Source organism: Narcine bancroftii, chromosome 1 (genome assembly GCF_036971445.1).
Source record: "Narcine bancroftii isolate sNarBan1 chromosome 1, sNarBan1.hap1, whole genome shotgun sequence".
Lineage (NCBI taxonomy): Eukaryota > Metazoa > Chordata > Chondrichthyes > Torpediniformes > Narcinidae > Narcine > Narcine bancroftii.
The window spans coordinates 115,002,502-115,015,754 of record NC_091469.1 but is presented as its reverse complement, the minus strand read 5'-3'; the positions used below and the strand labels follow the sequence as shown (position 1 = coordinate 115,015,754).

The window sequence follows — 13,253 nt, the reverse complement described above, 5'->3', positions numbered from 1 at the left end:
CGCAATCGGTCTTCAAAATGGTTTTTTTTTCCACAAGCTTGCCAGCTTGTCCTGTTCCAGTCCCAGCTGCTGCTGTTGAACTGTAGAACTCTCTCTCTCTCTCTCACTCAGACAAAACTACATGACCCACTGAGAACAGCCATCTGCACTCAGACAGACTACAGCTCCAGACCTAATCTTCTGAGTTCGTTCATCTGTTGCATTCCAAAGCAATAATCCATTACTCCACAGCATGTCCAATTAACACCTACTTGTGAAATAGGAATTCTTCAAAGTTTTTGCAAAGGCACCCAGAGCCTGGACTGTCTGGCTTGAGCAGAGCTCTGGCATTTTAAATGAGATCAGTTTTGAAGTGTTTGTATGTGTGTGTAACCTAACTAAAAAACCTGCCACAATTTATCTCCTTTAAAACATATCAATATACATTATAAAATATAACATTATCTGTCACAGTTGCAATACTTCACTTCATTGAGGATGTGATATTTCTGAGATCGTGTGTGAATTATGTGTTTGATGCTTTTGATTTTCTTGGTGTTAGAGTGAGTAACATTTTAGGGGTTCTGTTGAGGAAGCTTTGGCACCTTGCTCCTGAATACTTTTTATTTGGTAGATACTGTTGGCTTGGTGTACCATTTGTGGGGAGAGGGAGAATTTTGGGTGGAGGATTGAGTAGGTAACAGTTGATGCCAAGCTTTGAGTTCTTGGAGTGACACCCACCCCAGGAGTGGATGGCTGAGATGTTCAGGTAGTCAAAATACTCTGGGGAATTAAACAATGTTACCAATGGGATAACCAGCCTCTGACTGGCTCTCATAGGCACTAGATGCAGTTCTGTTTATGTACATTGAAGAACTGCAGGCTGTAAACAAAGGGGAATTTGTGGTGGTCATGATGCTGAATAGAGAACTGAAGTGGCATGACACACTTATCAAATGTGGTCATCACCGAGCACAGAACCTACTTAGTAGTCCATGCATATTGTTTAAACTAATGACTCCTAAGTTATAAATTCAAGTTTTAAGGCCAAATTATACTGCAGAAAGGCCACAGAACAAAACAGCATAGGAAGAGACCCTTCATCCCACCATGTATGTGTCAACCATGATGCCAAATAAAACTAACATCAGCTGCCTGCACATAATCTGTAACCCACTATCCCCTCCTAGTTCATGTCTGTCTAAATGCCTCTTAAATAGTGCTGTCATATCTGCTTCTACTACTTCTCTTGGCAGCACATTCCAGGCCCCTACCATTCTTTGTCCATGGAAAAAATGTCTTGCAAATCTCCCTTAAACATTCTCCCTCTCACCTTAAACCTATACCTTCTAGTATTTAACATTTACACCCTGGGAAAGAGACTGACCATTACCCTATTTATGCCTCACATTGTTGAATGACCTTCCAACAGGTAGTCTTTTAACCTCTTATGCTCCAGAGTAAACAATCCAAGCTTGTCCAACCTCTCTGTGTAGCCTTATAAATATCTTCATTATCCTCTCATCGATCCATAGAGTTCTGTAGCATGGAAACAGGCCAGTTGTCCATGCCAAAAAAGCTGGTCGCATTTGCCTACATTTGGCCCTTCTCACTGTAAACCTTTCCTATCAATGGACCTGTCTAAAGGTCTTCTGAACAGTTAGCACAATGCCTTTATAGCACTAGTGATCAGGACTTGACCTAGGTTCGAATCCCACGTGGTCTGTAAGGAGTTTGTATCTTCTCCCTGTGTCTGTATGGGTTTTCTCTAGTGGGGGCTTCAGTTACTCCCACCGTTCAAAGATGTACTGGGGTGGAGGTTAATGGGGTGTAAATTGGGCAGCATGGTCTGGAATGGCCTTTTATAGTGCTGTATGTCTAAATTTTTTAATTTAAAAGTTGTCCCGTTTACCTCTGGTAGCATGTTCCATATGCCCACTGCTCTCTGTGTGACGAAGGTGGCATTCCATTTCCTTTTAAATTTTTCCCTTCTCACCTTAAATCTGTGACTTCTAGTTTTAGATTTCTCTACCCTGGGAAAAAAAGATTATGACTATTTAAAAAAGGCTATGTCAATTCAGAAAAAGACTGAATTTTTAAAAAGAGGCATTATGTTGATCTGCTTTCCAGTCATGAACTATGAAAGAATGATTACATGGTACAATTCTTAAAATTGGACCAAATGATTTTATGTTTGACACATTTTACTCTCATTATGAGAATATTGAATATTTAATCAAATTTGGAGAGTGAGGTATGACCATGATCCACTTTAACTGTTAACCAATATAACAGACACTGACAATGGCCAGGTTGGTCAATTAGAAAATCAAGGTCAATTCATGTACTTGTGCTCTTTTTGAGTAGGCAAGGTATGGAAGAAAATTAAAGTTATGACAGTGTGGACCACAATTTAATCCACTTAAAGTCTTGTACACAAGTTTCAGCCTTGATGGTTCCATGTATGACTGGCCGGAAGGGGCCAGCTCAAAGTCTATATCCAGGTTGGTTGATTGACAGCCAGCCAGGTAGAGTAAGCCTCCCAGGTGGTCTTCCTGCAGGTACAAAGGTCATCCCCTGCAGTAGGCTGGTGGCTGTATCACCTCAGACAACATTCTTCAATTTGTGTTGACTGGATAATAGTCAATAGCCTCAATAAGATCTGCACTCACCCTATGACTTGCAGAGGAACTATCACAAAAACGAATGGTAATCAATGTCTGATACCTATATCCTGAGACAAAAGCAATGATCTTCATAATCTCCATTTCCTTCTGATAGCATGGTCACCAGAACTGCACACAATACTTGCGATGTGACCTAACCAAAGTTTTATACAGATGCAATGTCAATTTCCAGTGCCTATACTCAATGCTTTGACAAATGAAGGCAAGCATCCCGTACACCTTCTTTATTTCCATGTTCGCATGTTGCCACTTTCAGGTAGCTATGGACTGGCACCTTAAGATCCCTCTACACATAAATTCTTCCAAAAGGGTCATGACATCTACTGCACATTTTCCTCTTACATTTGACCTCCAAAAATGCATCATTTTCCACTTTTCTGGATTAAACTCCTATGTCATTTCTCTCCCAAAATTTCTCACCTGGCATCCTTTGAAAATTAGAAGTGAACCAGAGAGAAGTTTTAAGAATTAATTTGGAGACAAAGGTTCTTCTCCCACCAATGTCTTTTCCATGTTACCATATGTATACTTCACTCAGTCCAAGGACTAAACACTATGATCTGGCATCCTAGAGAAATAAATCTAGTCAGAATTATGACATGGGTTGATTCACGTGATTCATGATCATTATTATATCAAAGCATTCAATATTGCTTTACTGCATTTCATTCATGTTTGTAGTTTTTGAGTATAATGAAGATAATTAATTTATCAACGTATCTAATATCAATATCATAAGGTGTGAAGAATACTAGACACTCAGAAAAAATGTATTCCCAATTCAGCCTGAATAGTAATTGTTTATGGACAGCAAAAGTACACTTTCAACTACTGAATGTGATTACTCCAGGTTAATGAATCTGTTTATTCAATAACGGATTGAGTCATATCGGCAATGCATTGAATTGTCAATGTCTGTGATGTATGCACTTCTAATCTACATTGAACTCTATTCTGCCAGTGCACTCTCACAGGATGAATTGGATGATGCTCAACTGCGAATGGAAGTTTTATTACAGATGGTGAGTGTTCAACTATTTGAAAAAAATAGTTTTTCATTCAATTATTGAACAGTTTTACTATCAACAAATCACTTCACATAAATTGCAGCTAATTCACCTTCTTTCCTATTAACTCTGCATTTTGGAAGAGAAAAAATAGATCAGGTTATAACTTAATTGGTGAAAGCATGAAACACAAAAGGTTAGTTTGGAGGTGCAACAGGTAATCAAGAAGGCAAATGGAATAATGGCTGTCATTGCTGCAGGGATTGAATTTAAGATCAGGGAGGTAACTGTGGCTGTGCATTGAACTCGTGAAGCTGAACCTGGAGTACTGCATGCAGTTCTGCTCTCCCGACTTAAGAAAAGATGTGCTAGCTTTGGAGGCAGTGCAGAGGAGGTTGATTTCAGAGCTGAGGGAGTTAAATCAAGAGGAAAGATCAAGTCACCCAAGATGATACTTGCAGGAATTCAGAAGAATGAAGGGGATCTTATTAGAAACATATAAATTCTGAACTAGAAAGATGAAATAGATGTAGGAAAGTTGTTTCCACTGGTAGATGAGACTAGAACTCAATATTCGGGGGAATAGATATAGGATGCAGATGAGAAACTGCTTTTCCCAGAGAGTGGTGAATCTGTGGAATTTTCTGTCCAAGGAAGAGGTAGACATTGACTCACTGAATATATTTAAGACACAGATGGATAGATGTTTGCACAGAAAGGGACAAGGGTTATGAGAAAAAAGGGAGTAAGTAAAGCTGATCAGCTCTGAGCTTATTAAATGGCAGTGCAAGCTCGATGGACCATAATTTCTGATGTTCTCATGTTGTATACTATTTTATTAAATATGTTATTTTTAAATAGCATTTAATTTAGAGGGCAACATACTTATTAATTTGAGATTAAAATATTGACTGAAACAAACCTCCTTCTAATATACAAGCTGCCTGTCTTTTGCGCCTTCTGGCAAAATTAGCACTGTCCTTTAATACTGAAGTCTTCAATCCAAATGCAGCACAGACTGTTGGCATTAAAGTCTCCACTATTCATTGCTTGTACCCATTTAGACCCATTTCCCAATGGTCAAAGCATCACACAATACAAACTACTTAATTGATTGTAATTATCATTCTGTCAGGATGAATATATTTTGAAAAATAATGAACAAGGTTGTACTGATCTAATAATAGTCCTCTTCTTTGGATAAAGGTAAAGCTAATTGCTTGAATATTCTGCCACTGGACGATGAGGACAATCTTTGGGGTTTCAGTAGTGTCATGAGAATGTCTGCATAAAGCTAAGCACCATGAAATAATGTCATGTTTCAAAACTTGGCAAAAACTATTTTGTAACCTCATTGTAAATCAAGAAAGGAATAATGAAGGTAAAATGCAAATGCTCAGCTGATGTAATCCTGGGCAGACAAAGAATTGGTGGAGGAACTCAGCAGGTCAGACGGCATCCGTGAATAGAAATGGCAGTCACGTTTAGGGCATGAACTCTTTATCAAGACTAAGGTAGAACAGGTGAAGTTTGAAATAAAGGGAGAAAGAGGCTAGGGGAGGGGCTCAGAGGAAACGGAGTATGGGACAAAAGGTGTGAGAGGTGCAGGGACAATAGGGAGACGGGGTGGGGGGATGGGGAAAGAAAAGTTAGAGGGAGAGAAAAAAAGTAAGATGGGAATTGTGGAATCAGATGATAGGGAGGCATTACCAAGTCCTTGAAAATAATAAAGTTCATACCATTTGGTTTTAATAAAAACCCTACCTGGCTCTTTCAGATGAATTATTGAATCAAATGCAGTATCTAGATTTCTGTGGTGCTTTGTGTCACCCATAAACTATGTCAAAAAATGACATTACACTTTAAATTTGAAGGAAAAAAGAAAGCAAACAACATCCACATGTATCTCGTTATTGATCGGAATGATATTTGTATATTTGCTGAATATTCTGGAAACTGTCAATTAAAGCTGAACCTCAAAATTAGTTCTAATATAAATGCTTGCCAAACAAAAATGTAAATCACTATTTTAAAAGGTGACACTCTTCCAAGGTTAGTACTCTCAGTAGATCTTAATTATGGATTGGAAATTCCCACACATCCAAGAGAATTTTCAAAGGGGTGTGTGATTAGTTATATTGGTCTCTGATTCCAGAATTATATGGATAACATTTTTACTAACATTTCAAAATGTATAAATTTTATTAGCAATGACAAGAAAGATGCGGTGCAAATCCATCGAACTATAGAGCATTACAGCACAGAACAGAGGCCCTTTTGCCCTTCTAGTCTGTGCTGAATTATTATTCTGCCTAGTCCCACTGACCTGCACCTGGTCCATAGCCCTCCATCCCCTTCCCATCCATTCACCTGTCCGATTGATTCTTAAATAAGAAAACTGAGCTCACATTCACAACTTCATCTGGAAGATCCTTCCACACTTACATTACTCTCTGTGTGAAGAAATTCCCCCAGATATTCTCACTGAACTTTTCCCTTTCACTTTAACCCAGGCCCTCTGGTATGTATCTCTCTTATCCTTAATAGAAAGAGCCTACTACATTTACTCTATCGATACCCCTCATAATGTTAAATACCTTTATCTAATCTCCCCTCATTCTTCTATGGTCTAGTGAATAAAGTCTTAACCTGTTTAACCTTTCCCTGTAACTCAGTTCCTGAAGTCCCAGCAACATCCTAGTAAATCTTCTATGCATTCTTTCGATTTTATTGATTTCTTTCCTGTAGTTAGTGGCTAAAACTGCACACAATACTCCAAATTTGGCTTCATCAATGTCTGAGACAACTTTACCATAACATTCCAACTCCTGTACTCAATATTTTGATTTATGAAGGCCAAATGCTCTCGTTACATCCCTTTCGACTTGTGATGCCATTTTCAATATCAGAATCAGAATTTATTGTCGTGAACAAGACATAAAATTTGGTGTTTGGCGGCAGTGTCATAGTGCAAATGTTCATATTATAACCATCTTATAACATTGCTATAAAAAATTAAAATAATAGAGCACAAAAAGTAATGCAGTGTCTTTGGTTCATTGATCATTCAAGAATCTGATGGCAGTGGGCAAGAATCTGTCCTTGGGTCATTTTTAGGCTCCTGTACCATTTTCCGATGATAGCAGAGTGAAGAGGGCATGGCCTGAGTGGTGGGGGTCTTTGAGGATAGTGTTACAAGTCCAGAGGACCCCAAAACCCAGCAGCAATAGAAATTCACTAAGACAAATGGTTACTTAAACAAAATTTGCTTTTAATTAATTGTCTTTAAACATAAAAACAGTATCAAACTTTAACTTATTATTATGAACTTAACCCCCTTCTGATTCTAAGCGCACGTTTATTTAATGTGTATATGTTCAGAAAAGTTCTTTGATTCACAGTCCAATCTCACTTCCCACTCCTCCAAGTTCACCGGTATTAGGCAATTCTTATACTGTGCACAGAATTCAACATTTATGAATTTTCACCAGACTTTGGTGCTTAAAGTTAAATGGTTTTTGCTCAGGAAGGTTTTTGTTGGTTTCAGAGAAAGATTCACAAACTGATTTACTTCTATCAGTCACTTCTTCCAGGTCACCACAGAGTTTTTCTTGTTTCCCTTATTTCAGGAGAAACATTCTAGCCGGCCATTTCCTCTTGTAAGGACCACAAGAGTTTTTCAACAGGATGAACTCCGAACTCACAACTCATCTTCAAAATGGGGTTTTCAACCAAGCTTGCCAGCTTGTCATGTTCAGGCTCAAAAGCCACTGCAGAACTGAATTTTCTCTCTCCAAAAATCGCATGCTTTTCTCTCTCTCTCTGCTTGCAAAACCACATGACCCCAAGGCTCCAGACCCAATCTCTGAAGGATCTTATCAACCTCTTGAGCCCAGACTCTTCCATTTGCACCTGCTTTTGAAATTCTTTAGCAAAGCAGTTTAATTGTTTTTGCAAAATCACTGGTGCCTGTTTGTCCAGCATGAGCAAATGAATCTCTTTCTGAAGTATTAATGGGTATTTGTATTTGTGAAGTGACCTATTCTAAACCTCCACAATCTATCTCTTTAAAATACATATTTATATATAGTATAAAATATGAAATATCCCATCTCACTAAAGCCTAATTTTTAAGACACCGCCTCATGTAGATGGAATGAAATCTGGTGCCTGTGATGTCGCAGGCCAAATGAACAACCCTCTGGAGTTCTTGTCCTGAGGGTTGGCACCTCCAGCCAGAATGCTCTCTGCGGTACACCTGGAGAAGTTTACGAGAGTTTTCGGTGACGTACCAAATCTCCTCAGACACTTCACAAAGTATAGCCGCTGGTGAGCCTTCTTTGTGATTGCATCAGCATGGAGGCTCCAGGACAGATCCTCGGAGATGTTGACACCCAGAAATTTGAAGTTCTTGACCCTCTCTACTACTGATCCCTCGAAAAGGACTGGGTTGTGTTCCGCTGAGTTCCTCCTGAAGTTCTCAATCACCTCCTTGGTTTTTCTGATGTTGAGAGGAAGGTTGTTGTCGTTACACCACTCAACAAGATGATCTATCTCCCTCTTACACACTTTCCTCATTGCCGTTTGTGATTTTTCTGACAACTGTGGTGTCGTTGGCAAACTTGTGGATGGCATTGGAATTGTGCTTGGCCACACAGTCATGGGTATGTAATGGGTAGAGCAGTGGGCTAAGCACAAATCTTTGGGGTGCACCTGTGTTTATGATCAGTGAGGAGGAGATGTTGTTTCCAATTCGTACTGACTGTGGTCTTCCAATGAGAAAGTCAACGATTCAGTTGCAAAGTGAAAAGAGGCCCAGAGTCTGTAGCTTCTTGACCAGCACTGAGGGAATAATGGTATTGAAGGCTGAGCTGTAGTCAATGAAGACAGCGAATGTATTAATTGCTGTTTTTAAGTTGATCCAGAGCTGAGTGGAGAGCCAGCGATATTACTGTAGAGCGATTGTGATGATAGGTGAATTGCAGTGGATCCAGATCTTTGCTCAGGTACATGTTAATTCTGGCCATGACCAGCCTCTTAAAGCACTTCATCACTAAAGAAGTTAGTGCTATTGGGTAGCAATTGTTGAGGCAGCTCACACTACTCTTCTTGGGTACTGGGATGATTGATCCCTCTACCACAATCCTCAGTTCCCTACCATTTACTGTGTATGTCTTGGTCTGTCCTTCTAAAATGCAGCACCTCACACTTGTTTGCATTAAATTCCATCTGCCATTTTTCAGCCGGTCCAGATCTATCCGCCAGCTTTGAAAACATCTTCAATGTCCACAACATCTCCAATCTTAGTGTCATCTGCCAATTTACTGATTCAATTTACCAGATTATCATCCAAATCTTTTCACACTGAGTGTGTGCAGGATCTTTGCACTGCTTCTTTGTGACCTTAATCCACCAATGTTCATTCATTCATTTACTGTGTCAATATTCTAATAAATTTGATGACAATAAAAATGAATTTATAAACTTCACTAAATTATGTACAGCTTTGTCATTTTTGTGGAAAGCTGTCTTCTTTTTTCCTTTTACAGGAAACACTATTATTTATTTGTCACAAAATAATGAGATAGTCCTTGATGCTCCAAAGGTGGTGGTGGGGGGGGGGTGGGGGTGGGGGTCATAGGATTTTAAAAATATATAGCACTGTAACAGGCCCTTTTGGCCCATGAGCCCCTGGTGCCAAATGTTCTCAATTGATCTACAACCCCAGTATGTTTTGAACTGTGGAAGGAAACTGGAGTACCCAGAGGAAATCCATGCAGATGTAGGGAGAACAAACAAACTCCTTACAGAAAACGAAGGTTTTGAATCCAAGCTGCTGGCACTATAACAGCATTACGCTAACCATGGGTTATTTCTATTGCAGCTAGTTATTGCATGATCAAAGGTTCAATAAAAAGTTTTAAAAAAATCAAAACCACAAGACATTTTATGGTTTAGGTTTTTTTAGTATTTTATCATTCAATGTTTACTAATTTGTCTGGTACAATTTATACTAAAGATTCTGTCTGGCAATATTTCAAATTATGCAATGTTATAATTTAATCCTAATTGCATCTTATTTTCTATGTTATATTAATCAGTCAAATAATGTAATTCTTTACAGACAGATGGCCCTAGGATAGAATCCTTTGAGACTCTGTCAGTCATGGAAATGGCAGAACAGTTGACACTCCTTGATCATATGGTTTTCAGAAACATACCATACGTGTGAGTTTGAATTTGTTTTAGAAAGGCTTATGCCTCAGCATGCAAACTTTATTTTTTTGCCAAAGATGCCAAGAGAATGCAGTTTAAAATCTTTCTACCTGAAAAAGATGAAATGAGCCAAAGCATGATGCTCTGATCCTGTAAAATATTTAAGACGTTGATGTCAAACTTAAGATTTTTGGCCATGGAGAAAACCTTTCCTATTTTTAATGGGCAAATTCTCATCAGGCTATATTTAGTATGTGTTGCATTTTGTAATTATTTCATAATGAGATGCACTCCATAAATCTTAGTCAACATTTGATATGGTAATTTTCACTGAACACTTGTTTAAGTTATGTTTGGAATTCTCTATTTACTTGTTAAGGCGGTGACATGATTATTATACGTATTATTTGATGGCCAAAAGTCAGTAAGAACTCTGCAGAATATTTGTACATCGATAAAGACCCATCCGTATGACATTCACTTCATTGCAGAAAGATTAAGTCTAAATTTACAAAGATTACATGCAATAGACCAATGGTTCTCCACCTTTTTCTTTCCTCTCACATCCCACTTTAAGTATTCCCAATGCCATAAGTGCTCTGTGATTAGTAAGGGATTGCTTAAGGTGGTATGTGGGTGGAAAGAAAAAATTTGAAAACCACTATTTTAATTATCCCTAATTGACTCATTATGTGCACGGTTTCATAACTCCAAAGGAAATGGGTGAATGACAATTTTTTTCAAGCAAAATATTTCATAACAATTGGGTCTGGAGCAGTGATTTTCAACCTTCTCTTCCCACTCACATCCCACCTTAAGCAATCCCTTACTAATCGCAGAGCACCAATGGCATAGGGAATACTTAAAGTGGGATGTGAGTGGAAAGATAAAGGTTGAGAACCACTGGAATAGACATAAAAACTGCAAAGCAAAGCCAGCAATTCATGCTGAACTTTCAATAATATGCAAACTTCCTTTCAGAGAGTTTCTTGGTCAGGGATGGATGAAACTTGATAAAAATGAACGGACACCATACATCATGAAGACTAGTCAGCATTTTAATGATGTGAGTAAATGGAACCCTAAAGGTTTTTAAAATATTTGATTCTAATTATTGATATTTATTCAAAATAGAGAGAAATGCAAATCCCACAAATACTCTTGTTGGATTCAAAGCTCCTACAAGTGCTGTAACAGCATTGCGCTAGCCGTTCACTAATTGTGCTGCCGTCACCCTCTCCCAGGTTTATAGATAAAGCCTTACTAATATACCTAATACGAATAAAGGTAAAGATTTTTACTAGGCAGGGAGAGGGAGACACTGTGGGAGAGTCGTCCCAGCGGCCAGCGGCATCCTGGGTGCGGCCAATTTATTCAAACACAACTTTATTCAAACAACTGCTGCAGGCGGGGCACAGCCGGGCGCTGTGCTGGCTGAATGTTGGCTCCCATCTTCATCAAGGGTTTGTGTGTTTCTCAACATTTTATTTTTCTTATTTATTTTACACTTATTTATTTATCTTCTTGATTTTTTTTTAGCTGGTTGTTTGGGTTTCCGGTTGATTGAATTCTGAATAATCGGGATTCTACTGTACATCTACGATTCATAAAATATTCTCTGTCTCCAATAAAAGCTGTCGTCATGAAAGAGTTTTTTTTTTAGTTCCATCAGTGGCATTTGTATTTGATAGGAGATATTTGTATTTGGTGCATTTTGGCAACATAATTTCAAAGTATACCATGCAAAATAAATTGTAGTTCCCCAGAGAGGTGTGGAGAGTATACAAGAGTATATTTGTGTTGTTTTCATAACCCTGCATATTCCTTATCTATTCTAATCTGCTCTCAACTAGCAGGAAGTAGATTGTAAGTTGCTTAATAATGAAAAGGAAAATGAAATATGAAGCCATATTCAAGGTAATTTGTTCGAGTCTCGGTTTTGATACATCACCATTATGACAAAGTAGCAAAATGGTGACCTGTATGTGCTGCCTTTAATGGGAGGCACCTTGAAACAAATGCCATTTACATTATGTCATGTGAGGTGTGTAAAATGAATACATTCTCTTCACTGTAAAAAGCTTGAAAATGTTCTGGCTTTTAATTATAGTGTAAGTGAATTTTTATGGTGTACTTAATCACATTTGTCAGGGTTAGTGTACTAATGACATTCAATTTGGATGCAATGCCTAAACCAAGGGCACGCTTCAAAATAAGGGGTCGACCATTCAGCACAGACAAGAGAAGAAATTTTCTCCCCCAGAGGAGGATGAATCTTTGAAACCTTTCAAACAAGGGAGCTGATGAGATTCTTGAAAATACTTATCAAATACTGTACACAAAGTGATCAATGGGATTTTTAGATATTAAGGGATTCATGGCAAATTAGGTTTGTACTAGAAAGTGGGACTGAGGTAAATGAACAGCTACAACCTCACTGAATGGTGAAGCAGCTGTGGACGTCCTGTCTCAGTTTCTTAACATTTGCAGCTGATCTCTCTCTAGGACTTAAATACTCTGCTTTTTATATATCATGTCCTTTCCTTCACTCCATTATTAAAATGTCCACATATTTTTGAAGTAATTAAAGTAATTAAAATAAAATCAGGGATAGAATATGTGTGCAACAGTGGCACTCAGTTAACATGGCTGCCACATGGCTTCAGAGAGCCAGATGCAATCCTGATCTCCAGTGCTGTTTTTGTGATTACATGAGTTTCCTTCATCCAGCTACTTCAATTTCCTTTCACATCCCAAAAGTGTTCCACTATAAATTGTCTCTGAGATAGGTGATGTAGGGGAGGCTTTGGTGAGAGAACAGGACATAGGGAACTGAGCGGGAATGTCTCGGATGAGATTGCTATGATAAACCTTTCTCCCTCAATATTTTAATTTTTTTTAAAATTTACAGCACAGAAACAGGCCCTTCTGGCCTACAAGATCTTGCAGCCCATATACACCAATTAACCTAAAAACACATACATTTTTGGAGGGTGTGAGGAAACAGGAGCATCTGGTGGAAACCTGCAGAGTCATGGGGTGAACATACAAATCCATAAGACAGCACCAAATTTGAACACAAACTCTGTGATACCATTGAGCTAAATACCTCACTTCACTAACCATGCTGCTCTGTCAATGGGAAAATAGGAGAGAAATTAAGAATATGGGGACCTCTCTGTAAGACACCCATAGTTTACCAATATGGTAAGCTTATCCATCTTGTCTGGAGAATTGTCATAATACCGAACATCAAGGCCTTGTACAACAAGACGAACTGGCCTTCGTGTGCCTGGCCAAGCATCATCAATGAAATAATTGAAAGAACCATTAATAGCCAGCCAAGTCATGCCCATGATTTATT

The 13,253-nt window shown here is 38.5% G+C and overlaps 1 protein-coding gene across 3 annotated transcripts in view; it reads left to right on the top strand.

Moving 5' to 3' along the window:
• Positions 1 to 13,253, top strand: part of rasgrf2b (Ras protein-specific guanine nucleotide-releasing factor 2b) — a 243,633-nt gene that overhangs the window by 212,158 nt on the left and 18,222 nt on the right. For all 3 annotated transcript variants that reach the window (XM_069936440.1, XM_069936436.1, XM_069936444.1), the window contains 3 exons: positions 3,628 to 3,688; positions 9,798 to 9,901; positions 10,871 to 10,955. In XM_069936440.1, the coding sequence (XP_069792541.1) occupies positions 3,628 to 3,688; positions 9,798 to 9,901; positions 10,871 to 10,955 (250 nt within the window). The remainder of the gene's footprint in view (positions 1 to 3,627; positions 3,689 to 9,797; positions 9,902 to 10,870; positions 10,956 to 13,253) is intronic.